The following is a 27,982-nucleotide window of genomic DNA, read 5'->3' on the forward strand; positions in this document are numbered from 1 at the left end:
GAGGCCTCCTCTAAAAAGGCTTCTAACTGCCGGTTGCAATAGTTCACACACCAAATATACCTTAAGCAGCATTAATACACATACTGTCTTAACTTGTCTTAACACTGCTGTAGAAGCTAACATCTTCGGTCTTCCTTTGTCCGCACTTGCAGTGTGGGGTGAATCAGCTTCACGGAAAATAAATGTAGCTCCCGGATTGTTCGGAATTTGCGAACACCAGCCAATAGTGTGTCAAGTAGCATCGTGCCCAGTCATTTCAGCTTACAACGCTGTGATCCACAAATAGGCAGATTTTCCATGAATAAATTGGAGTTATGTTCCACAGAAAAATCCGTCAGTATTGAATGCTGAGGCCTTACTTGGAATGTTTCTGTCAGATGTGACCATGTAGCGCTGCATTGAGAAAACAGTACTGCTAAAAAAAGTCTCTTTGGGTTTGGCACAACAAAACTCAAAATTGATAGCTGATCGCAGGGTCCTTTAAAAATAGTCTTAAGCGTCTCAGTGAAAGTGAAGCTGAGCAGGTAATTATGAGCTGTTTGAGCTCGTAACTGTCAGTCATGTAGCCTACACTTTTAAGGCCCTTCTGACCAGACTGAGCAGCAAGCTCTGAGCTACTACCGCCAGTCCAACGTGTTCTGCACTCCTTGCAGGCCTCACACATTCCAACGTTGTGAGCTCACTGCAGATCGGACTTAATGCTGTGACTCTGTTATCCTTTCTTTTTTTTCTTTTTTTTGCTTCTCCTTGGGAAGCTTAGGAATTAACACAGACATTTCCTCCAGGAATTAATAGTGACTGTAAAATAGAGTTTAACTTAAGAGGAAGTAATGGGCATTGATGAAGCAAGCGATTAGTAACTGTGGTACCACACTCGCCTACAGAATTTGCGGTGCCAAGCAAGTTTGACAAGTCACGTCATTTGATCAAGTCAATATAGAAGATTTATTAAAGGGGCAGTATTATGTAAAATTGACTTTTTTGAGCTTTACATCATGTTATAATGTTATTCCAGGAGTTTTGCCTTGATTCTTTCATGCATGTTTGAGAAATACTTTAATCTCCCGTGGCAACCATTCAGCTGTGCATAACGCCTGGATGGACCTAGCTCCGCCTTTGAGGTTCAGCTCCTCCTCAGAGCTGCCGCCTCACAGAGCAGCCCTCCCACGTGACTGCCCCACTCAGCTCCTTCAGACTAGCCAGCATCAATTAGCATACACCTGGCAGAACTGAACATCAGCTGAGCTCATTATAGGAGCACTGGTTAAAATGTTGTTAAAGCGTTAATAGAAAGGAGGTGTTGTGATGACTTCCCAAAGGCATAGTGTTGGAAAGAGCAGGACTTTCTTAAAGAGACAGAGGCCCAATTTCAAGGTATTTAAGTATAAAGTAAAATTTATTTCATGTCATATTTGTAATTTGCAGCATTTTTATAACAACTGAAGGTAACATAGTTACTTCATTGTGGCTGGAAAACCCATAACACTGTCCCTTTAAGGTCCCGATCATTGCATAAACATTTTTGCTAGAATATTTTAATCTAACAATTGATTGCTTTGACATCCCTGTTTGAGTTAAAAACAACAAACTCAGATCACAGAGGGTTTTGTTTCAGACACACTGTTGTTGTATGGACTAGTGTGTGAGCTGTTCCATGGTGTTATTGCTTAGTGTGTTTTGGGGGAAACGTCTGTGCGTCCGCACAGCTGATATTGTTTGTGAAAGGGCGACTTAGTTTATTAATATACTGCCCAACAGTAGTTGTTTTCAAACAGCAAATAAACTCAAGAGGAAGAACTGTTTTATTCGTCACACAGCTGATATAGAGACAGTGCGAGCTGCTCACGACAGTGTTGCTCACCGCGGCACGACAGGAGAGCTACAGACTTTTTCAAATTGATATTTATTTGGAAAAATGAACTGAAAAGGATGGAATATTTGTGTACTGCTTACTGCCAAATGAATAGTGAAGTGTTTCAAGCAATATTAAAGTGAATTGAATTGTGACGTTCTTAACAATACTTCGCCTAGAAATATTTTTCCAATTGTGCGGGGAAGAGGTGCACTGATAAATCGGCCCAGATTTTCTTAATTTTGGGGGATCAGTGATCAGAGGTGATCGCAGTTAATAAAAATCACTCCACTGTTGCCAACTCTGCAACTTTATTGCAATGTTTAGCAACATTTCAGACCAAAAAAAAAAAATCAGTATTGGCCAAAATCGCTTTTTAAAGATTGGTAGTCAGTGAACACTCAGAAAACTGCAATCGGTGCAGCCAGTTTGGTTAAAGACTTTTATTAACGGAGGATTTTTTTTCCCTCACTAAATGAAAGCTCTCAATGTTTAGCCTAATGTTTACCAGGAGTGCTAATAGATGAAGGAGATGGAGATGTCCTTGGACTTTAGAGCCAAGGAGCAGATTATGATTTTCTCCACAGAGTGCAGATGGACATGTCGAGACGTATGGAGCCAGACTGGGATCATAGCCTAAAAAAACCCCAACAAAACCAAACAAAAAAGACCTTCAGACTCAGCTTTTCCATTTACTGAAATAAGTCAGATGGGCCCCCAGCGTGTAAAACACACCCAGCTGGGAGCAGCGCTCCACCACTGAGGCCTGGCCCTATCATCCAGGCAGGCGTGCCGTAATGGCAGCCATGAACTGAATGTTGCTGGGAGGTTTTAGTGGTTTGGGATGATTATTAGGCTGCATGCAGAGACTCTATCAGGTGAGCCAGAATAACCCACACAGGAAATGGCGAGAGAGTGAGATAAGACGGAGGTGAAACGTGAAGCCCTCCTGGCTGCCGCTGCTCACCCAGTCAGCCCTGTTCACGTTCTCCTGCATTCTCTGGCATTTTGTGACAGACACAAAGTAAACATCTCATTCCATGACTTTTCTCTGTGGTCTGAGGTTCCCTTGGCTTGCCTGGCTATATTCAGCTCTGTCTCTCTCAGCGGTCCAGTAAACAACACAGTGACCCTCAGTTGTGCTGCTCTGAAGTGGCTGTCACCTCATCTTTCCACTTCCTGCTCGTCTGTCCTTTTATGGCTTTGAGGAAGTCCACTGACCTTCAGTTTATTCTGATTTGGGGTATGATAAATGATAGACCGACGATTAACATCAATAGAAAACACCATCCGATAGAACTTTCAATCATTTCACTGAACTCTAATCCAGAACCGCACAGCATTCTGGGGGATGTAGGCAAAGGAAAGGCTTTGGCTGCTCAACCTTTCACAGCCACAAAAGCAAGATCAGTCATTGGTAAACAAGTCAACGACTCGATGCAATCTGCTGGGTTTCCTTAGAAACTTTTTTAATCACTCTGAATAATTAACAGAGCCCACGGTACCGTTTGGTAGGATCAATTCGAATGTATGTGTAATTGAATTGAAATGATTTGTTAGTTTTTTTTGCTTTGCCTCTTACTTCCACTATTCCCCTCCACTTTGGGAGTTTGTGTCGGTGAGCGTAGAGAGGCAGCGCCAACTTCCTTAAACTGAACAGAGACAGAAAGAACCAAATAGATCACGGCAGGTGAGAACCGGGAAAAGAAACAAGAATCACAACAAAAGAAGAACAATGACTTGATAAAAATACGAAAGTAAACTAAAAGTGTCCGCTTACAAATAGAACAAATGCATTTAAAACCAATAAGCATTTTATTGCAAACAAAAATGTTGTTTTGGATGAAGAAGTAAATGGTGCATGTTATAGGAGAGCATGCAGTGAGGTTTTATCTCGTTTTTGTTACGCTGCTCTTAAATAAAATGTTTTAGTAATATTATTAAAAGTCCATATAATCTGTATTTATCATGGTGAGTAGAGCTGCGTGATATATTGCAAATATATCACCAACGCACTGAGGTAATGTGGCATTAACATTGTAATGTGACAGTGCAATGCTAACGTCACAATACATTAATACTGTAATGTTAATTAACAACATTAAAAACATTTAATACTTACGATAAGCATTAAAACGGTTCCAAATGCTGTTTGGAATGCTGAATTTTGCTCCATATTACTGGAATGTGGAGCAAAATATTCCTGTAATATTTTGCACTGCTTTTTATACCAGTGATATATTATACCTTCTGAACGCAGTCTCTCTGATTATGTGGTCATACCCGACTCAGATGGTAGCTGAAAATATTAAAGCTAAACAAAGAGCAGTGGAAATATTTGAAAGACAGAAGAGAGAAAAATGTTGGTTTTATCCAAACTAATATCGTCTCAGTGTTGGAACTGCTTGGCCTTCTGGTATCAGGCTACTGCGCTGGAAACATCCAGAACATTGGACTAAGGACGGCGCTCGGCGCTGGCTCAGAGCGCAGCGCTCTCAGTAATTAGGATTAGGAGTCATTTGGTGGATGGATGCATTTGTATCCCTTCCCTTTGAGGATTAGAGCCATGTGTTGCTGGTTCCATGGTGTGGATTTTATCCGGTGCAAACATGATTCACATTAAAGATTTGACCGCACAACCTAAAGCTAGATGGTTCGTTTGTGTTTGGCTCGTTTCCCAGTGCGGGGACAGACCCCGCACTGGAATACACCGGACCGGGCATGATGGGGAAACGAGCCGAACACAGAGAGCGAAACTGTTTTTAAAAAATCGCGTTTTTCGTTCCCTTCTGCTCAATGAGATTTTATTAGTCTCAGTTTTTGGTACGCTGCTTAGTACAGCCTGATGTACTCTCAGTGGAAAGCAGCGCTGTGGGTTTTTCTTTTTTTTTCTGTTTTTAACCTGTTTAAGCTCATCATGAGACATTCTGATCCCTGAGTACTGCAGTCATTTTCCACATGCTTCAACTTTTATGCCATGTTGAATCACTTCATTTCCATTAAGTCATTGTCTCTATAATTTATGCTCCAGTATGGCTCACAGTGTCCCAGTGCCGTGAAGCATCTGTTTCCAGTTTGTTAACAAAAGGCCCATTTTAATGGCTCTGAACAGAGGAAGTGAGAGGCAGTGTTCCCTGTTTTCTGTAAATAACTGCAAAAAACACATAATCCTGGATTCCCGTGCACCTGGTCAGATAGTCGTTGCCAAAAATTTTGCTCACTATAATTTTGCTTTACATCGGCACTGGATTCATACTGAAGATCGCACTAAACACATTCAGGAGTAAATCTGCTCATTAAAGCTGCAGTATGTAACTTTTTATGAAAAACTGTTTTGTTTTTTCATATTTGTTGACACTGTCACCATGTTGTGACAATATGGCATGAGACATAATCTGTGAAAAGAATCAAACTCATCTGCCTTCTCCCAGTAACTAGAAACAACCAATCAGAGCCAGGAGGCGGGGCTTAGTGCTGTCAATCACCTTCTGTGAGGCGCTGCTCATTCTCTCTTTCCTTCTAAGGCTAGTTAGCATGGCCACCGATGATGGCGGATAAACAGTTTTTTAGGTTGATTGACAGCACTAGGACCCGCCTCCTGGCTCTGATTGGCTGTTTTAGTTGTGAGTGGTGCATTTCTTCAGACGGCAGTAGTGGCTCAGGCAGGAGGTGGAGATCCATCTTTACATAGATTATCTGTCTCATATTATACTGTCACAACCCGGTGACAGTTTTAATGTAAAAGACATATTTTTTTTTATATAAAAGTTACATTTTCTGTTTCTTTTTATTAAAGTTTTATTTTTTTTTCTTTTAGAACTATGGCCGTGTTGATACCATCAACAGAAAATCAGAAATCTGACATTTGAAATCGTTCTGCACTTTTAGTTTTCTCAGCCTTCATTCCAAACAATGTTGACAATGTTTTTGTGTATTCCAAAAACATTGTTTGTCATTTGGCTGTCCTTCCCTGTTGCGGAGAGTCCTTCAAAAATGTCATTTTCGTGGTCTCCACTAGTTAGACATACTTGTGCATGTGCTGTATATTTTCATTTTCAAGTTTTTCCTGAAATAAAAAGAGATATCTAAACCACTGTAAGTGACATTTAAAGCTGTGATGGGCTGCGGTCTATCGAATGTCTCGGCCAAAGGCTGCTGGAAATAGGGACCACCAAACATCCCAGCCTAACCCAGAAACCGTGTTGGAGGTAATCTACCTTGGACACCGCGCTGTATGATGATAGGTTGGAGCATCCAGATAGAAAAATCCAGATTGTGTCTGTTCATTATTGATAGAAGCCCGACTCCCTCTGCCTAACACACTAACGAGCGCTCACTGCTGTAACTGTTGTAAATTGTTGCAAATTAATTCTCATTTCTATTGATCCAAGAGAAAGGAATCAGAAAGGTATTGAATGTTCATGAGATGTGGACTTTTAAAAGAAAATGTATTGGAAAGGGACACGCGAATGTTGGAGAAGTTTGATTGTTTTGCTGTAGCAAATTTTCCATTTCTTATAAACGTACATAACCATACGAGTCTGTCGTAGCAGCTGGATGCTCATACTGAACCAGGTTCTGGTTCTGCTGGAGGTTTCTTCCTGTTAAAGGGGAGCTTTTCCTCTCCACTGTCACCACATGCATGTTCAGTTCAGATTACTGTAAAGTCGACGGGCCAATGCAATCTGCTGTGTTTCCTTCTGTAGAAACGTTTTAGACTACTTTGAATAATTAACTGAGCTTACTGTCCTGTTTGATAGCCAGGGTCTAATGTGTGACTGATTTTTGTCTTAAAGCGCCTCAAGACAATGCTTTTGTTGTGAATAAGTGCTATTGAAATAAACTGAACTTAAAAAGGTCAAAACAAAAAGAAAGTCAAGCATTGTCTCAGCCAAGCCTGTGTTGAAGTAAATTTTGGCTCCTTTAAATCCTCCCATCAGTTCATCTCCCTGATGCTTTTCCCATCTGCAGCCATTTTCAGGAAAAGGGCTTCACTCCTGAGACTCAGCTGAAACAAAACACACATGTGAGGAAGTCAGTGCATTTCCAAGTCAGATTAGCTAGGCTTTTTTTTTTTTTTGTACCCCAGAAACATGCTCCTAATCTAAACAGGAAGTTCATCAAGATAAATCCCAAGGAACAAAATGGGAGCATGTAAAGAGGTGGAGCTGGAACCAGGAAACGGACCGAACAGGATCCGTTTCACAAAGCTCAGTGAGACAATCCAACTCTGCCAATGAGAAGGGATTCTTTATCATTTACTCTATATTCAGTTTATACACATGTATATTCATATCCAGTAATTATTGTGCACCAAAATGTTAGTTTTTTATAAAATTTCACATTCCCCCAGACTAAAATGATTAATGTGCAGCGGATAGAAAAACTGATGATGTTTTCTCTCTCCTGCCATCTGCCCTTCTGTGGAGGAACATGTCAATTGTGGAAACCCTCCTCTCTCATTATTCCATGTCAGGGTTTTATTTTTTTTGGCTCAGCATGAGAAAAGTCTGTGAGGAACCTGACCGATTTCCCCACTAATTAGATGTTCTCAGTCCATGCTGTCACTTTAAAAATCCCCTAAAAAAAAAAAAAGTCTAAAAAGCAGTGTTTTATCGCCTGACGTTATGTCCAAGTTAAGTCCCTAAACATACAGAAGATAAACATACAGACTGTATATTTGTCCGGCCAAAACGTTGTTACCTTGGAAACAGGAGGCCAAAATGCAATGAGACGTTTGTGTTTTACAGAAATTTCGCTACGTTGCTACTGTTATGGATTTAGACCTCTTTCACGTGCATATCAATAAATGAGTTGTGCAGTATGTCACAGATTTTAATTCATTTATTTTTAATTGAACCTTGAAATTTCTGTCTTCCATCTTTGAAAAAACATGACAGCAATTAACCAGTTTCCTTGTGAATACAGCCTAGGTGGTGAATGAATACAACAAATGACGATTATGTCTCTCACATCAAGCACTCTAAAAAAAAAAGAGATAATTTTCAAGTAGTAATGTGAGCATGGTGGGTTGTTGAGGATGTGCTTCTCTAGCAAAACTGTTCTGATCTGTGAGGCAACTTCGAAAGCTGATAGGGTGAAAAACAACAGTTCCTCTGCTATATTGTTTCATTAATGTCAGCCTGTTCTGTGGATCCTTAAGACCGCAGAGACTGAAATCTGATTGGACGAAACACGGGTAATGCACACGGACATGTACAGGAAGCGGCGCAGCCAAGAGAAAAGCTACAAACAAAAAGAAAATAAGTATTGGATGTAAATTAGTAACATTTATTTGAACAAACATTATAATTCACGTTGTAAATGTTTGTTAGGGATTCTGAAATGCTGAGGCCTGCAGGAGCGCCCACTACTGCGAACATTCAAAATGGAAGCCAACACAAAGCTAAATTCAATGTTCATGTCTAAGTTGTGCAATCACTGCCCAGGCCATGTACTTCAACTCTGCAGCCATTGACAAAGTAGATAGAAATAGTTTGAGGGTGGGGTGGGGGGGAAATCATGAAAAAAAGTGTGTGGAAGCATAATTCCAGTTGCAGATTTACTGGTGGGACATTGAAGCACTTTTATACCTCTTTAAACTTGTCACGTTGTTTAACGTTAACAAGCTAATTTGTTGTGAAAATGTTTTTTGCCATCTGGAAAATATTTTACTGACGGCACACAGAGGTCAGGGGTCGCAGACATGGAGCGTGAAGGGCCAGGGTGTCGCTGGTTCCATCTTATGTAACACAGGAAGTGCAGTCTCTAGACAAATGCAACAAACAGTCAGCTTAAAAAAATGTTTGCGTTTGAAAACCGCAATGATTCAAAGTTCGGTTTCACTGCATCTAAAGTCCAGGAAAGTCATTCAGACCACTCTGACAAAAGAGAGCTCCATCAGGTAAAAACCAGAGGTGTGTGCGCGCTGCAGTCTGTTCATCACCTGTTCTCATTATTTGAAGGGCCGTGTTAAAAGCGCTCTGCCTGACATATTTCTCTCGATGTTCTTTCACAGAACCTTGACATTCATGTGGAGGATGTGCGCATTCGAGCCATCCTGTCCTCCTACCGTAAGCGGATCCCTGTGACCGAGGGCTACGTGGAGGTGAAAGATGGCGGCAAATGGAAGCAGATCTGCAACGCAGAGTGGAACGAGTTTAACAGCAGAGTCATCTGTGGCATGTTTGGCTTCCCAGGGGAGAGGAGGTTTAATGCCAGAGTCTACAAGTAAGCATGGGTGTGTTGTTCTGGTGGGGCAATGAAACGCTTGCACAAAAATTCAAAGTGTTAATTGGCGCAGTGTGTTTGGGACCATAATGTTCTACTTTTGGTGTAACTCAGTGAAAGTCTTCTTTGTGGAAGGGAGAGGTTTATTGAAGGAATGTCTTCAACCACGTTGACTGTTGATCTTCTTCAGAATCGCCTTAAAGAGTTGCAAAAACAACAAATTGTTGATGGTCTTTCTATGTGAATCAGGTTAGATGTAATAACAGACCATTCTTGAGGAAAGATGAGTGTGTGATATAAATGCCTCAGAAGGAGGAGCTTAATTGAGTTAGAATTTCTTCTAAAATTTCATGGGTGAGTTGGTGAAATTTAGCCATTTTCTCTACATTTGTCTGCTAGGCATATCATTTGTCCTGGACTTGATGATAAAGTAAGCAGATGGTTGACATTTCAGAGTCAGGCGTACTGACTGCCAAAATTTCTCACGAGAAATTCCTTCATTTCCCACAATCCAAATGGATATTGGTGAGTTTGATGAACTGGTTGGGCGTTCAGCCAGGCCTGACACCGCTCAACTGTCAGTATGTTGGGAGCAACATGAAACTGCTACTGTGCATGTTACACAACAAGTTCTTGCTAGGTAACCAAAAAGTGAGTTGATGCTATCTAATCCTTTATTAGCTGGGCTAGGAGAGGTTGAGCGAAATTTTAGACAGTAAACGATCTACCAACTCATCAGGATAGAGGCAAGAGTAGATTTGACTGAAAGTTTCCACAGTGCTGTTCTTAAGAAAACGTTTTAGTCAACAGAAGTTGTACTTTCAAAGTTAACAGAAAAATGATCTGCCAATGCAACGTCAATTAAAGACCTCGGAAGTATTTACACCCTTATTGGTTATCAAGCCCAGAGTGTGTCCCTGGCTGCATGTTGCCTGTTTCACATGTTGAGTCAAACCAAAGTTTTGAGGTACTGTATATCACAGCTTCTTTGCCTCTCAGTCTGATTTTGAAATCTCCCACAACTATGAAACAGTCATCAATACGTAAAACAGACAAGATCTCATTAAAGTCATTGGGGGAAAAAATTAGATTAGATTCTCAAACATTGGGTGATCGTTAACATCAGACATGGGGGAAGCAGATTGTCTTCGTCCTCTTTGTATCCACTGACTGTCCCATCACCGACAGTAAGAACTTTTGGTATGTTTTCTCTTTTCTGGGCCAATTTAGGAGGAACCTGGTGCTAGTGCTACACAGAGAGCACAAGAGGTTCCAGAACTACTTTTTTTTCTTTTTTTTTTAGCCAATGTGTAAGCCACGCTGCTGTGATTGTTAAATATGTATCCAGAGTAGCACAGGTGTGTGTGACATCAGACACTGTAACCCGTACCTGACTCCTGGCTGTCTGGCATCAGTGCATTGCACTCAGCTCATGTAAGGCCTGAGAAACCCCTGATGGATCATAAATCCTGCTTACGTAAGGAAGCTCTCCGTCCTACTAGCCACAAATTAAACACGGCCCTCCATTAAAACTTCCAGGACTCTAGATAACCGTACATTTTCTGTCTGCTCACGCTGGAAGTCTCCTGCTTTAGGTAACCGCAGCGGAGAACAGATGCTCCCCAACTTTCCGTCTACGTGTCAGGCTGCTCGTGCATCAGCCTTGTGAAACATACAGTGTGCTTCCACAGTCTGCCATTATGAGAACAGAGCCAGGAACAGCAGCAGTTTCATAATCCCGACTTTCACAAGTCCAGCTGTTTCATCCATACAGTCGATTTTTAAGGTTTGGAAAGTGGAAAATGTTCACTTTCAATTTATATATAAATTTTTTTTTTTTACAATCAATTAATAAAGATGAAAAATATGTGATTTGAAGTAGATTAAAAGCTAAATGGGGGTTCTTGTGCGTGTCATTCTTAAAACATTTTAAAAAGTTTATCAAAACCAATTTATCTGTTGTAAGAAATGTGTAAATCTTCTTATATTTTCTTAATCATAACCAACTATAGACTCACAGATTATGTTCATATTTCTATCTGAAGCTATTCTGAGTGTTTTCTGCATTGCTGTGAGGCTGGTTGCTTGTTTTCAGATTGCAAATGTGGATGTTTTTGACTTCCTGCTTTAAGACTAAGAATGACAGTTAGCTGTTGTGCTAATTTCGGCATCCAAAGATCAGACAGTGCAATTCCCAGAGGAATGGAGCAATCTTTTAGTCAGAGGAGTTGCAATACTGCATACTGATCTGATGACAAGTAAATACAGAGCCCGGATCACCAATACCGATCCTGACGCCGATACTTTTTATTTAAGTTTGACGCATCATCAAACTTCTGACCTGTAGGCGGTTTTGTGGTAGGACAGAATTTGGACAAAGTTTATAAATACATGAATAACATGATTTGTGTGCAGGTTTTCTAAATAAACAAAAAACTATCATCTGAAAACAAATTGAAACAAATTCTTCTTTGAGGTAAAGTTGAGAAGCTATAACACAAAAATAAAGTAAAATTTCAAGAGGGAATCTGGAACTAAAGTATCGATTTCACCACACCAGCATAGATCCAATACTGATACCGTGTTGGTGTCAATATCCCGATATTGTGGATCGATCTGCCCACCTCTACTTGTAGACTGATGAGACCAATAGTTTTGGCTCTAACATCCAGCAACGCCACACTCACTGTTAGGCGAAGTGGGTGGAGTTCACAAATTCAAGTTATTTTGCAGCCACCAGTGATTTCCTTCTATTTACCAAAGTATTCTAGAGCCACAGAGTCACAGCTCTGCACCACAGGGCTTGATGTGAGGCCGTCTCAGTGTCTCAAAAATGTTGTTCCATTCATCTATAATTGGAAATGCTGAGCTGCACAGCCTCAGGATGAATCAAGACGCGTCCCTCTGACTGCTGGGACATGTTCAGAGCCTCTCAGCGGCCCTAAACGTGATGAAGCGAGCGAGGGACATGAAAGGAAGGAGAGCTGGGCTCCATATGGACAGAACAGAACGAGCAGCTTGTGAACAGACAGCGGAGCCGGTCCTAAGCCGGCTGCTTTGAACACCAGCTCTGGAGAGCTTCCAGTCGGCAGCTAGCTGCTCCTTGCCAGCTCCCAGATGAAAAACCATCGGTGCCTGTCCTGACCTGCTCAGCTTTTTGTATCTGCACCACAGAGACGGTTTTATTGATTGCAGTACTTTCAGATTTCTGTAAATGTAAAGTGCGTTTTATGGGTAGAATTTATTGTTATCATTAGAGATGAGACAGGAAGACAGGAGAAGACCATTAAATACATAACAGAGGATTATTCAGAACCGGAGTGGATGAGATTGCCACATGCTGTTATGTGACATGCTAATAATATTATAACTTGCCCCAATTAAATTGTGTGGCTTATTAATTTCATACACAGCAAAAACAGAAAATCTTACCAAGTATTTATGGCCTAGTTTCTTGTGCAAAGATGTTAGTACACTTGAAATAAGGCAAAACTTGACTCATAAACAACTTTTCAGCAAGAAAAAGGAGCTTGTTTTAAGTCAATAATTCATTAATATTGATGTTAAATTACTACTTTCATAGGCAGATTAATTCAATTATAACACGGAGAAAAATCTCGTTAGGGCGCTCTGGATTCATCTGACCAGAGCATCTGCTCTTCCACATCATGTGATTTGTTTGAGTAATGTTCACAAAATCAAGCTTGAATTTGTTTTGCTCCCCCGTCTGTCCAGGATGTTTGCTCGCAGAAGGAAGCCAACATACTGGGACTTCTCTGTCAACTGCACTGGCACCGAGGCCCACCTGTCCAGCTGCAAGCTGGGTCAGATACTAGCCAGAAAGTCCAATGACACGTGCGCTGGAGGGATGCCGGTGGTGGTGAGCTGCGTGCCTGGCAGAGCCTTCGCCCCGGCGCCCATGACAGGGTATAGGAAGGCCTTCAGACAAGAGGTAACCACGGCTACGCCTCAGCATAGTAAAGTCTTCAGCTCTTTGGGGGTATTACGGTAAAGTGGGTAAAGTAATTTGCTACTTAAACTTAAGCCGTAGTTGCTTATGAAATCTCTCAGCTCTTCCAGAAATTAAATTAAATTAGTGGTACAGTTTTATGAATTTCATAGATCTGCATGATTAAGAAGACAATTTATAGTAAAGACACAAGAGGTCGGTCAGGATTGTCCATAATGTTCTGAATTTTATATTATATATAGTTTATATTCAAAATGTAATGTAATTTTTCTTACTGTGGGATGTTTAAAATATGAAGTCATTTCCATTCTCTACAAAATATATAGAAATCTGAACCTTCAAAATAAGAGCATAAAAATAGTTATCATCAAACATGTTTGATGATAACATTAAACCAAATAAATCCCCCCAGACTGAAGTTGAAAATTGGACGTTCTGCTGCTAGCACTTAGCGTTCGCCAACAATTCATGGGCAGAAGTGAGAGTGTTGCACAACACAAATAACCACCCGGCTGGAACACGGTGCGCTAAAGAACAAAACATAATTTAACAAAGCTTCAAGGCAGATAATTAGCCTTGGGGAATTTTAATAATTGATGTACTTTAATTACCTCGAGGAATCACTGCAGCCCTAATTTTGAGATTAGTTGTGTAGCAAGCAAAGACATAGTTCTGCTTTGGTTGACGGTGTTGGCTAACACAGACGTTAGCATGCTAACCTGCATCATGTAGTCACAAAAGCACTGAAGGCTCCTCCTCCATATTTATGGGAGCTCTGTTGATGTTTGGTGGAAAAAAGAAATGATGACAGAGACAGAGATGTGCGCTATGAGAAAACATCAACTGCTAACAATGCTAACGTTAGCATCTGCTTCTTTAGCATCAGAACTTCCTGTGAACTCTGAACGATTCCTTAAGCAGTCTGGATCACATTTGATCGCTTCTAGATGAAAATGTAAATTACTTGGACTGATCGGACTGAACTGGATCATTTGAGCAAAATTAGACACTTTTGAAATCTGTCTTCTATTTTTAGAAAAACAAAAATGTCAAGGTCAAGGTCAAATTTTTATATACAGCACATTTCCGACAGCACAGGTTGTCAGTACAGGAATAAGAAAAAAAAAAAAAACATCAAACAGTTAGACCAACAAAGTCACAATGCAAAAAAAAACATTCGCAACAACGTGTACCAGAAGCAAGATCATAAAAGTGAGTCTTCAGAAGCGATTTAAAAGCTCCAGAGTTTGCACTGGTTTAGTATTTGGGTGCAGGTTATTCCAGAGCCACAGCAAAGCCTCTGTCTCCACAAATGTCCTTGTAAAATTCTTTGATCTTAGATTAGATACGCAGAGGAACCTCAGTATGTAAATCAGTCAAACCTGGACTGGTTTGTTCTACAAAAATTAACTTTTGTGATCCCTGACAACTTTATTTGTGAGATCTGTGCTCTATGATTCCTGCTAACCTCATATGATCTCATTAGCCTACGTGTGTATTGTCTCGTGACGCAGACGTTTCATCACACCGCTCACGATCAAACACCTGGAACTGCTTCGCTGTCTCTCAAAAATCTGCCTGGTTATGGTTCTGACAGTCGGCAGTAATATCTCTTTTTAAAAAAAAGAAGAAAAAAGCTGATATTTTTGTCAATACCTTTATTCTAAGTTAACGTTGGACAGTGTTTTCGCCTGTTCCTCGTGTATTTACCTTCACAACATTCTCAGCATGAAACCCTGCTGATTCAGCCCGGTAGAGCAGCAGTCACGTTTTCTGTCGATCCGTACTGAAAACGTGACGGAGCAGAAGACAGAGTGGGCGTGGCGAGGGCCTCCACACGGGCCCTGAATCAGCCTCGGAGAACACCACATGTGAGCCAGGCTGGCCTTGCATCACCCACCAGTGTGGTCATGTGGATGTTTATTAGTGGGAGAAAATGACTGCCGCCCTGCCGGTTTAACATCTGGTGGAAAACCTGAAACCAAAGGAGAGGAAGGGGAGGGGGGGAAAGGCCCCGGTGTTTGTTGAACGTTGAGGTCTGTGTCAGTGTAAAAGCCTCCGTTTATCTGAGCTATCTTACTGATTCAGCGTTTACATCTGGGTGAGTTTTACTTTGGCTCGCTCAGCGGCTCTGACCTCTGACCTCTCCACGGAGAAGAGGGAAGAGTATTCCCCCATCTACCACGAATGAACATCGTGCATCTTAATACCTCTTCCATGAGCGGTGCCGACATGAATTCCTGTCTGGGTGACCTCACTGGTGCTGTGTGAGGTTTGAGCGTTCATGCGTCGTGTCACGTTGCACAGCTGGGTGCCGAGCTGGGAGCGGCTCTGAACCTCCCGATGTCCGCAGCGCAGCGGTCCGCACTGACACGAAGCTCCGGCCCCAGCCGGGTTTGTTGTGCTACGTTTACTAAAGAAGGCTGCTTTTGTTTTTATGCGTTTTTCATTCTGTCTGCCCTGCAGATGAGCAACAAGAGAGCTTCTGCTGCTGCTGACGGCTAGCTTGCATAATATCATTGTAACATACTGGCTGCTAGTCCTGTCCAATAAGAAATTGATCAATGATAAATTAAAATGAGCTTGATGATTAATTTATTTTAAGGGCAATTTTATGTACAGAGATATTCTAGGCTATTTTCTTATGATTTTGTTCTTGTCTGGTTTTTATTTCCATTTCATTTCTTTTTTTTTATTTTCCAGTCCTGGTGTGAAGTGCTCTTTACGAAATTAAAGCATTATGGTGTTTGAGAAAGCAAACTTCCATTTTTATGTTATGATTTTGTATATTAAAGTATACACCATTATACTTCACTTTTGTAGCCAATAGATCACTTGAAAATGTTCTCAAAACAGCAATATTATTGTTTATTCTAGTAATTGTTGGGACAGTTAGTTACCATGACAGACAAGCCGACTGGCTGCGTTGATGCTTCAGTTTATTTACAGTCTGCTGGGCCAGGCAATGTGGCTTAAGAATACACATCTCCAATTTTTCCTACCAGGTCGGATTTATGATATTAATCGAGTTCTCTTTTTTTTTCTTAAAGAAAAATTACAAATGTAAATAGTATGTCCTTATTTGTTAAACAAGAGGATGCTAAAAGGTTGTCCATAATTTTCTTGATTTTATGTAAAAGTAATTTTTTGCTCCATCGTCTCCAGAGGTTCCACAGTCGTTCCCCGAATAAAACCAGATCAGAACCGCATCAGAACCAGAACAGAACAAGAACAGAACCAGCCTTCTTTGTTAGGTTGTTGAGCCTGTTTAAGTCCCATCCCTGGTTCTGATGTGGGTTAATTTGATGTAAGATCAGTGTCTGTGGCTGCCACGACCTTTGCAGTCCTTTTATTTGTAACAGATTGTAATTGTTATGTAGAAAATGTAACTTTCCCTCCTCTAAAACTTCCTCTCCTGTCACTGGGAGTGTTTAAATGTCTCCTCAACTAATTGAACAAATATGACTTCAAGTCTGAATGTTAACAAGTGTTCCTGCTGTACATCTGGAAATTAACAGCTCTACAAGCTAAAGAAGACCGACAGTGGCCTTATTACACCTTTATTACTTTTGAATTGTGGTCCAATGCAGTAAAACTGCAGCTGTGCAGTAATGAGGAGGAAACGCACATGTACACAAACTTAATAATATACAATGGTGTATTATTTTCACTAGAAAATGCACAAAGCCAATAAAAACAGCCTGGAGTCTACAACGTCACAAAATATAAAGTTTTTCATCCTAAACAAATAGCTATGCAGCAACCAGACAATTATGGTTTCTATAACAACCTGTCTCGAAATGATTGCTGAAGATCTCTGAAAATGAAATCTGGACTTTGTGGTTTCCCTTTTTCCAAACCGCTTCCATCGTTAACTAACTTTCAGTCCAGTGTCCCACGCCTGCAGCTTCAACGGTGGGTTGCTGTCGGAATGAAAGTAAAAACCTTGCATGGAAAGACTCGTCTGCTTTGTGGAACTAGTTAATTATACCAAGTGGTGTGCAAGTGTTATTAAGTTATAACCGCGTTTTTTTTCTTTCTCCCTTGTCACCAGGCAGACTCCGTATATGAAGGAGAAGATGCTTGCAAAAAATATTAATTTCAGTTCTTTTCTAAATAAGAAGACAATAGCACTCAGCATTCATCAACAGCTCCTTGGCGGAAGAGAGATTGTTGCGCAGCACAAATAATCATCCGCCTGGAAGACTGAGCTAAATAGTAAAACATAAGTTATCAAAACCTCCGGGCCGATAATTTACCTCGAGAAATTTTAATAATCGAGATCCTCGTTACATCGCCACTCATGAGAATAATCAACATGTGTGGTTTTCTCTTTAAAAAGTTTGGTCATTTCTGCTTTAACGGAGGCTCCTCTGGACGCCGTGTGTTTGTCGTTTTCAGCAGCCGTTGGTTCGCCTCCGCGGTGGCGCCATCGTAGGGGAGGGCAGGGTGGAGGTCATGAAGAATGGAGAGTGGGGCACCATATGTGATGACCACTGGAACCTGCTGTCGGCCACTGTGGTGTGTCGGGAGCTGGGCTTCGGCTCAGCAAAGGAAGCGCTGTCTGGAGGGCAACTTGGACAAGGTACACATCGCCCATGCTGTCTCTTTAGTGTCTGTTTTACATTCATTGATTTATTTCTAAATGTTTTGTCGTATGGCTCTTTCATCCCCACTGCTGTTTGATGCACATTCAGATTCACCAGTGATTATGGCCTACAGAAACATGTGGGCAACATGTACAGAGGGGGGGAAAGCAGCCAAACAGCCATGCTAATTAGAAAGCAGACCTGAAGCTAACCCATAATAGTTAGCTGAGAATGACAGGTTTTATTGCTGGAACAACTCTCTGTCTATAATTTCTGACATGCCGTCACTTTCCCTGTTGAGTAAAACCACATCTTGGTAAAATTTCGCAAACTGATTCTGTCCTTTTATTGCTACACCGTGTGCAGATTTTCTTAGGGTCAAGACCTCTCAGATCTTATGTGGATTAAATTCCGTAGCAGTTTTCTAGTTTGTATAGCTATGAAAATAATTAGGGATACGGCAATTTATTGGCCGACTGGTTTATCGGCGCTGGTTTCCTTAATTTTGAGAGATCTGTGATCGGCCAATACGTACATGTGAAGCCGATCTGATCTACCTCTGCAAATGTCTAAAACTCAACCACTGTCCTGTTCTGCTCTTGTTAGGTCTAAATTACCTAAACACAGACACAAAGAAGAAACAAGAGTCAGAATTTAGTTTTACCTGCAGGGAGAGCACAGCTGAAACCCAGTTACAGATTTCGGCCTCTGCTCTGAAGCTTCACCTGAGTCTTGCCCTGCTTTTATTAGAATTAGGAACTCCCTAGTTACATGACAGTGTGCAGCCCTGAAGGGAGGGGGAGCAGAAAACAGCTACACACTCACATGAACACAACTCATTCATACAATCTTCAAAAGCATATTTCATAAGATAAGACTATAGGTTTGCAGTTCCTCTGGGCAATTAACGCTGGAATGTCTCGTTCACGGTATCCTCCCTTTTCACTCCTCAGCAGGCCGCTTCCAGAGTTTCTGCAAACACTTCAAAACACTCAAAGCACTTCATTAAAATGTAAATGCAAAGGTAAATAAAATGGATTATATTACAAAATAAAGGTAAAGCAAATAAATGATAATTAACTATAAAATCCTTCCAACGGCTCTGCTGTGAGAGAGGTTTGACTGACAGACATTATTCTTATCATTTACATGTTTTGAAATTTAACTAGAATTGAATTTAACTGAAAAAATGACTTTTTTTTATTTTAAGAAAATACTTGTAATAATGGACATTTGTTGTGTTGTACTGCTGGTTTGTATTATTGTCAGTAAACCTAATTTATGTTGGGGAACATAACATTAAACATAGTTTGAATAAATGCTTAGTTTAGCTTACAAGAAAGGTAATCATGCCGTGTGTAAGTTTAAATTATTCCATATAATTCTAACTTAACTTGCTCATATCTTGACCTAGCTTAGCTATCTTGACTTAGCTTAGCTTATTTTAACTAGATTAGCTTAGTTTAGCGTAGTTTAACTTAGCCTATTTTCTCTTAGATTAGATTAAGGCTTAAATTCATTCATGAGTCAGAATACAATTCATACAAAATTCTTTGGGAAACAAAATATTAATATTTTATCAGAAAGGATATAGAACTATCTAACAATAAAGTGAAACCTTTTTTTCACATTAAAATTCCCATTTGTCTGGGCTGGAAACTCTCATTCTGAAATCAACAAGCTGCTCAATCTCCAGTCTAAAAAGGAGAACGAATTTCCACAAGCCTGCAGCAAATCAGTGTTGTCTGAATATCCAGTAGAGTTTAGGGGAACCATGTTGAGTTATATCTTTGAGTACATAAAACGATCTTGTTGATAAAGTCTTCACTTTTGAATCACAAACGAGTAAGTTTGAAAAACGGATCACCTCCTACGTGCTTGTCGCCCTTCAGGGATGGGGCCGGTGCACATGAATGAAGTGAAGTGCTCCGGATTTGAGAAGTCCGTAACCGAGTGTCCCTTCAACAAGGAGGCCCTGGGCTGCAGCCATGAAGAAGATGCAGGCGTCCGATGTAACGTCCCAGCTATGGGCTTCGAGCAGAGGGTCAGTCTCTCCTCCATTTCGGTGCAAGTCTGAACCTCTAACAAGGAAACCAGATCCAGTTAGGGATTTACTAGTTTGTCTTCAACAGCTGATGTTGATGAGGGTGTGCTTGCCGAACAGCATGAGACGTATTCTGAACCACTAAGCTAAAGAATTTTTATTTTTTTTTCTTATCACAGAATGATTCACTGATGGCTTTTCTGACTGGTATTGGGGGAATGTTGAAGTTCTTAATACTTTTCAGTGATGTTGCACTAAGCTGTGTTTTCTTTTCTTCTTCTAATTTTTAACCCACAGCTGCGTCTGAGAGGAGGCCGTAACCCCTTCGAAGGCCGTGTGGAGGTGTTGGTGGAGAAGAACGGCTCTTTGGTGTGGGGCACAGTGTGCAGTGAGGGCTGGGGAACCATGGAGGCCATGGTGGTGTGCAGACAGCTGGGCCTGGGCTTCGCCAGCAGTGCCTTCCAGGTACTTGTGCCTTTAGCAGAACAAGGTTGCATGTGTTTTTAAAAAGAGGAAACTTCAAGTCAACTCGCATGGATCTGACATCCTGTTTTATGAGGGTGTGCGGTCTTAAAGTCTTAAATTCAATATTCTACAATTAAGGCATTAAAAGGTTTTAAAATGTAATTTGGCTTTAAATACATTCATTACGAGCCTTAAACTTTCTTGTGGCAGGACTATTCCATCTTGTATATTAACATCTTTTGTTGTGTGTATAGTGCTTTTTTTTTCTCACAGGACTTTTTTGTCAGGCAAATGTTTTAATTGCGAGCAGAGGTCTTCACTGCGTTTGTGACTCAAGGCGGTTGAGGCTAATAATAGCTGCTAACATAAACTTGCCACATAGCTAGCTTTTTTGGCGTCTTTCAAGGATACGTGCAGCTTTATCAGCAGTTGCTTGGACAACCCTTGATGGTACATGCATTCCTTGCTAAACAGCTTGGCCCTAGCATTATGCATCTTTTAAGGTCAGTAAAATATATGCCTCATATAAAATGGGAGATGCTTTCATACTGAATCAGGGGGAAAAAAATCCTCTCAAGTCTTTAGCCATCAAACATCGTCATGGCAAAGAAATGTTATTTCTGAGGTTTTAAAAATCTTTCCATTCAGAATAAACCGTTTTACTTAAAAACTGCATTTTGTGCTTGCATGTGTGGTCTTTGACTAATAGATAAATTATTTTGATGGTATGAAACACTTAAATGTGAAAAACATACAAAATAATAGGAAATCGGGAAGAGGGGCAAACGCTTTTTCACACCACTGTAACATCCTCCATCTTAATTAAATCATCATGTTAACACAGTTACATTTCAGTCTCAGTGACCTGTTTGTTTTTGGCAAGGCTGACAGGAGTAAGCGCTAAAACAAAATTCGGGCTCCTGGCATGAAGTGAGTGGCTTTATAACATCGTTTGCAGTTGGAAATGTGGCGGTTAGCTCCAACGGCTTTTAAAAGTGTCTGCAGAGCTGCCTGATCACAAGACGCCTCATCGCTGCTTTAATTACCTTTATCAAGTGACGGAAAATTTACAAATGTGACTTTTCAGCAGTCAGATAAAAAAAAAAGTCTGAGTGGAGAAAAATTGTTCAAAGTTCAGCTTATAAAATTCCAAAAAAAATTCTGTACTGAAAGTCACTGAAGTTGCTGTTTTTAAAGAGGCAAAATCATTTTCAACATGATTTTGAGCTTTATAACATGTTATAATGTTATTTCCTCATCAAAAACAAACCTGGAGTGTTGCCTTGACTCTTTCACACATGTTTTGAGAAATCTCCCATGGCAACCATTGAGATTTGTAAAACACCTGGGTGGAACCAAGTGTCGCATTTGAAGATGAAGCTCCTCCTTTGAGCTCCTTCAGACTAGCCAGCAGCAATTAGTAAACACCTGCTGAGCTCATTTTAGGACCTGCTTTTCAGAGCAATGCTGACAAAAACATTGTTAAAGGGGCCATGTTGTGATGAAGGTGGAGTATTTTTTTTAAAGAGACAGAGGCCCAATTTCAAGGCGTTAAATTACAAAGTCAAATTTCTTGCAAGTCATATCTGACACATAGAATTTTATTACAACCAAAGGTAACGTAGTTACTTGATAACGCCATTTTATCGCACAGTGTACCTCACAAATACATAATACTGTCCTTTTAAACATTTGCTAGTTTTTATTTTTAGTCCCATCACAGTGATGTGGAACATATGTAAGGATTTCCGCAACGTTTATAATATGCTGTAATTGAAGAAGTCTATTGTGTCAGTTCTACTCCTGAAACCTCTTTTTGTTTGTTGTTTTTTTTTTTTTTTTGTCCGTACTTTAGAAAATAATTTTGCCTCTGAACGTTTGTGCATCCACAGGAGACGTGGTATTGGCCGGGTGAGGTCAGTGCTGACGGTGTGGCGATGAGCGGCGTTCGCTGCTCCGGAACTGAGATGTCTCTGTCCCACTGTCTGCACCACGGACCCCACCTCAGCTGCCCCAGAGGAGGGGGACGCAACTCCGCCGGAGTCTCCTGCTCTGAAAGTAAGACTCTGGGAAAGGCTAATCAAGAGCCTCACTTCTGCTCAGCATCAAGCATAACATTAAAAATGAGTCATAAATTGTATTTCACCTTGTTCTGGCAAAGTGTTCACACTCCTGTGAATTTGAACGTGTATTTTATGTGACAGAATAGAGTGGGCGATATGGACTTAGAATTTTATTGTGATATTTTCTTGTACTAATGTGATAAAAATTTTGATAATAAAGCTATTTATTACTTATTTTTTGCAATGCAAACAAGACAATTGTTGAAGAAAACTTTAAATGGAGATTCACTTTTAAGCAGCACAAAAACTCTAAAAACATAGAACCAGAGTTATAGTAGGGTATTTGTGTGCTGGAATGGCCCAATATGGCCCAATCAAAGCTCCGGTCTAAATCCAGCTGAGTTTCTATACCAAAACTTGAACATTGATATTCATGCCTTTGAATAACCCAAAATATTGAGTCAGGAGGACTGAACATCAATGGATAGCTATTATTTATTAAAATTAAAATGAACAGCAAGAATGACTCTTAAAGATTCTCAAAACATTGCAAACATTTCCAATAAAATACAGTATTTTAAACATAAATACCATCATTACAGATGATGTCTGCTTTTCAGCTTCTGTAATAATCATACGTGGTTCCCAGAAGTTTCTGATTTCTTTTGGGCCAATAAAAACCTGATTTATTCTACAGTCTCCTCTATCACGGAGCAAAAGCTTTCCTTGGCTTAGAAAAGCCCAAAATCCAGTCGGTTCCTCTGTTTCTTTGTGTTAAAACCCGCTGTCAACATTTGAAGCAAACACTGCGTTTCAACCGCGTAGTAGTTTAAGGGGGACGAATGCCTGTAGTTTTGCAAAGAGCTGTAAACTGACTGCAAACCTTAATTTTTCAGTCATAAAAGTCAATTTCCTTCATCCTTTTAGACAAAGTTTACCAAAACTGTGTTAAACCTTTTAAGAACCTTTGTCAGAGAGAAATCCCTGGTTCTTTCTTGGAATCTGTTGTTTGGAACAGAAAACCCTTGTTTACTTTGCATATGCAGCCATCTCTTTGTGTTTCTAACTATCGTTGGTCTCCGTCTTTTCTTCTTCTTTTTTTTCCTTCCCACCTTTAGCGGCTCCCGACCTGGTGCTGAACCCTCAGGTGGTGGAGCAGACCACCTACATGGAGGACCGGCCCATGTTCATGCTGCAGTGTGCGTACGAGGAGAACTGCCTGGCCTCCAACTCTGACCAGACGCCGGCCAACGCGTACCGCCGCCTGCTGCGCTTCTCCTCTCAGATCCACAACAACGGCCAGTCCGACTTCAAGCCCAAAGCTGCCAAGCACCTGTGGGTGTGGCATGAATGTCACAGGTCTGTCAGAATGGAAATGTTTCTAGAAACAAAGCATGCTGTGGTGGGCATTTATTGCGCTGTTTATCATCTATTGTGAAAAATGTCTTATCATGATAAGAATTTTGATCCATCGTTGATCGATTTCAGCTATTGATGATAAATAAGAAAAGCAAAACTGACAGCATCATCGGAGATGTTATGTTTGCTATTTTCTTCGCTGATAGCTTCATTAGAGCATCAATAAATATCAGAAATTTTGAAAATATGATTAAATGCAGTTATTAAGTAAGTGGCATCCTGAAGAAGCCACCAGAATTTTTGAATTCTCAATTTTCTTGAATTCTTTAAATTTTTTCAAGATCAGTATTTAGGTTTGTGGCGCTATGACTGATGTACCATGCAGTCTAGTTTTTTATGATTATGATGATTATCACAACAGTAAACTACTAAAAAAATATATATTAAAAGTTAAGCAAGAGACATTAAAGCTTCTATGGGTGTGTGAGTGTGTGTGTTCTTGTATTTGATACATTGAAAGGACCATTTAAAACATACTACCTAGTGGGGACTATCTGCTTCTTATGGGACCCAAAGTCCACACCCCATAAGAAGAAATGTTGTTGTTGGGTTGTGGGTTAGATTTAGGATTAAGGTGTGCCGTGTACTAGTAATGGTCAGGTTTATGGTAAAAGTCAGGTTACGCTGTAGAAAGTAATGAAAAAAGAATGGAAGTTAATGCAAAGTCCTTGTGAAGATTGAAAGACATACTGTATGTGTGTGTGTGTGTGTGTGTGTGTGTGTGTGTGTGTGTGTGTGTGTGTGTGTGTGTGTGTAGGCATTATCACAGCATGGAGGTGTTCACCACATATGACCTGTTCAGCCTAAATGGAACCAAAGTGGCAGAGGGACACAAAGCAAGTTTCTGCCTGGAGGACTCAGAATGTGATGAAGGTTGGAATCTCACTGCTGTTGTTTTTAATGATGATGTAATAACAACAAAAACATTTTCAAAATGTTATCTCAAATAGTCTTCATTTTAACTTAGATGTTGGCCTTGATGTTTTCAGTTTTTATATATTTAGAGACCTATGTGCTAAAGCTAAGAGAAAGTATGAAAACTGAAAAGGAAGTGGGGAAAATGTGGGTTAAATGATACCATCCGCACAATGATATTGAATTAGAGGTTATATGACTTAATATTGTTAGTAGATGTTTTCCCAAAGTCCTACTGTCTTAGTTCAGACAGTAGGTCTAAGACTAAACCAACATTTCTGCAAAGCAACATCATATAATTTCTTAGCTTGTCTGCTCTGAAGTCCAGGCACCAAAAACTTACAGAATGCATCTATTTATATACCTGTGTTTTTTGCAACAAACATCTCAGAAATTACATTTACTGTTATTCAAGTCATATAGTATACTTTTCCCCAAAGGGGAGAATATCTGGTTGTCTTGAATATGTCTACAAAGTGAAGATGCAAATGATCACGCCTTCTTATGTCACCACATACTGTGGATCACCTTGTGCAAAGGTATAATTTTCTCCAAAGCGTTTGCAGTGAAGTAATCTTACTTTATCTTTGTAGGTATCGAAAAGAAGTATGAATGTGCTAACTTTGGAGAGCAGGGCATCACTGTAGGCTGCTGGGATACCTACAGGCACGACATTGACTGCCAGTGGGTCGACATCACCAATGTCAAACCTGGGGATTACATTTTTCAGGTGATTTGTCCTGTTGGTTTCTTCTTTCTATCGGGTGTGTTTCTGCGATGTCTTCTCTCTGCAGCCTCGGCATACGTTCATTCTTGCCCGTCCTTTAACAGATTGTAATTAACCCTAATTACGAAGTGCCAGAATCAGACTACACCAATAACATCACCAAATGCAGATGCCGATACGACGGTCATCGTGTGTGGATGTACAGCTGCCATAATGGTGAGACCGTGCTATGATTTTGAAGAGTGGCTGCAGCTTTTACTGTCTTTGGGGGTCTTGTTGTTTTTTTCACCAAAACAATCACTTTAGTCTTTTCTGCATTTAATGAGACATTCAAAGAGAGTGACCCAAAGATGGAGCCTTGTGGAATTCCACATGGAATTTCATCACTTACTGTGATCAAATAGTCCTCCAAGTATTTGAAGGAACTTTATTTAAGCATCTCTTCATGGACGTACAGCACATGGACCTCCATATTTGGGTCACTTTTGTCAGTGTCTCTTTGTTTGTGTCAACTATAAAAAAAAATCTGTATTAAAAAAAATAAGTATTCCCCTCTGCCAGTCACTCTACTGTACACACTGTCTTATGTGTCATAGTTTTGCTTTAACCAGGACTTGTGTGTTATTTTTTTTAAAAGTACAAACTCCATACCTATAGTGAGATCATTTTACATTCATTTAATCATGATTCAAATTCATTACCTTTTAGTCATTTGTTAAATTCACCTGCAATAGCATTTATCAGTTTTGCTCAAATTAGCATTTTTTACTGTTACATGCATCTAAAATAAGCTAATGGAACAATTAGCTTATTTTAATTTCTTTTAGATTTCATATTTCTTAGAATCAACTATTTCATAGCAACATTCTTCATTTTGAGCTGAAGACTTTGCTAAACGTATTTGCTACTAATACCTTATAATCAATTTACTTTGGAAGTCTTTGATATAATTTCTTATGCAGTATTTGGTAAATTGTATTTCTGCTGCTCTGCCTCTAGATGGCTCATTGAGCTCTGAGACAGAGATGATGTTCCCAGGCCTTCTAAACAACCAGGTGACCCACAGGTAAAACCGACAGAGTGGAGTCGAGAGGCGGTCACCTCCGATGGGAAGAGTCCCACCAACCACTACCCATTCCATCTATGCTGGATTCTACTTCCTGTCCCTGAATGAATCATCTGTTCTTCTCCTCCTCACCTTTCTTCCTCTACCATCCTCTCACCTCCCACCACATATTATGTGTTGACCTCTTCTGTCCATGACTCTCTGTGATGATCACAGGACTTGGTGAAGCTTTGCTTGGGTCTGTGACAGAGAGACTATTTCACTTACTGTGATCAAATAAGAACTTCATTTAAACATCTCTCCATGGACGTGCAGCACTTTAAGAAGCACTCAACTGCAGAACCTGGTGGGTTTAGTTTGTGTAGTTTTATCCCCACAGACCTAGAAGATTATCTTCAATGGAGAACTACTTTTTGTTTTCTTCTAACTTGATCAACTTTTTAATGTTTGACATCCCGTCTTTAGAAAACAAGAAGTCTATTCATCACTACTCCTAAGTGATGCTTGAACTGCCACATTCTAACAGGACATAAGGACCAGTTCTGAAATATTGGCAGTATTTGCTTTATTTTCTCCTTGGCAGACTTAGTAAATTACCCTATACCCATTTTTTGAAGAGTTCCTGAATAATCCAGTGGGGGTGAGGGGTGGGGGATGAGTTTGTTAGAAAAGTGTGTTAAAGTATTGTAATTTTTTAAAAGAGTGAATCATCATTTCATTGTATAATTCAGCTGTAATGTGAGTGGTTGTTGATGCCGAACTTGCATATAAGCTAGTGTGTCATTCATACACTGCCACCTCCTGGCTAACCCGTGTAAGCACTTCAGTTAAGAACTAAAGACTGATATACATGTATTGTTGCATTGGAAGACCTTGCTTTTCCATTGGTATAAAAGTGCAAGAGGTGTAAGAACTGAGGTCCCTGATTCCCTTCCATCAAAAAAAAACTCTTGTTTTTTGTGCTTCTCTTAAACATTCATGTTCAATGATCCTGAATGGGCAAGTACCTCAAAGACAAAATGATGCATCATAAGTTCATCATTTGTTATAAATTCTCTTCTAAGCAGATTGTGACCGAATGTAAGACGAGCATGATTTCAGTCACAGATCATTCTTTAAAAACTTTGATAGAAGGTTCAGAAAAAGGCCTGACCATGGAGCATGTTAGAGCTCAGGGATGACAGCTAGCTTCAGTGGCCTGACCGAAGCTAAACTTAGTGGAAACAAGTTAAAGGTGTCATTTGTTTTACCTTTGCAGACCAAGAAACGACGTTCTCCATGTTTCTGAGTTAGATTTTCCTCACAAGTCAGAAACCATTTGGATTTACCAGTAGTTATGAATCAAAGCGATGCAAGCTCGTAACAATGTAGTTCTATTCTACGTTCCCCTTGTTTTTACTGCAGCAAACAAACCTGAATGATTTCAAATGAGCTTTTTGGGTGCCTTCACACCAGCCTTGTTTGGTCCACTTTAATCGAACTGGTGCGAACCAAACCTACCTCTCAGTTCGGTTGAGGTGAACTCTGGTGCGGTTCAAATGCATATATGAATGCCAAGCGGTCCAGAGACCGCTCCAAATGCAGGAAGTGGACTACAGCGCAGGGCATTCTGGGTAAATACAACCAAAACAAACAAATTAGT

The 27,982-nt window shown here is 40.3% G+C and overlaps 1 protein-coding gene and 1 long non-coding RNA gene across 3 annotated transcripts in view; one reads left to right on the top strand and one right to left on the bottom strand.

Annotated features, from left to right (window-relative positions):
- loxl2b (lysyl oxidase-like 2b) overlaps positions 1 to 27,360 on the top strand; it is a 33,084-nt gene extending 5,724 nt beyond the window's left edge. Inside the window, exons 4-14 of one of the 2 annotated variants that reach the window (XM_028033295.1) lie at positions 8,871 to 9,082; positions 12,818 to 13,034; positions 17,454 to 17,637; positions 19,534 to 19,685; positions 19,983 to 20,150; positions 22,043 to 22,208; positions 23,332 to 23,572; positions 24,390 to 24,505; positions 25,141 to 25,277; positions 25,379 to 25,490; positions 26,274 to 27,360. In XM_028033295.1, the coding sequence (XP_027889096.1) occupies positions 8,871 to 9,082; positions 12,818 to 13,034; positions 17,454 to 17,637; positions 19,534 to 19,685; positions 19,983 to 20,150; positions 22,043 to 22,208; positions 23,332 to 23,572; positions 24,390 to 24,505; positions 25,141 to 25,277; positions 25,379 to 25,490; positions 26,274 to 26,344 (1,776 nt within the window). In that variant the 3' untranslated portion in view covers positions 26,345 to 27,360. The remainder of the gene's footprint in view (positions 1 to 8,870; positions 9,083 to 12,817; positions 13,035 to 17,453; positions 17,638 to 19,533; positions 19,686 to 19,982; positions 20,151 to 22,042; positions 22,209 to 23,331; positions 23,573 to 24,389; positions 24,506 to 25,140; positions 25,278 to 25,378; positions 25,491 to 26,273) is intronic. The other variant, XM_028033296.1, reaches the window with a different exon arrangement.
- LOC114154327 (uncharacterized) lies at positions 18,295 to 19,620 on the bottom strand. Its single transcript, XR_003597552.1, has 2 exons — positions 19,509 to 19,620; positions 18,295 to 18,622 (listed from the first exon to the last, which is right to left on the bottom strand). It is a non-coding gene; the product is annotated as an uncharacterized LOC114154327 (long non-coding RNA).
- Positions 27,361 to 27,982: the final 622 nt, after the last annotated feature.

The sequence above is a fragment of the Xiphophorus couchianus genome, chromosome 12 (genome assembly GCF_001444195.1).
Source record: "Xiphophorus couchianus chromosome 12, X_couchianus-1.0, whole genome shotgun sequence".
Taxonomy (NCBI): domain Eukaryota; kingdom Metazoa; phylum Chordata; class Actinopteri; order Cyprinodontiformes; family Poeciliidae; genus Xiphophorus; species Xiphophorus couchianus.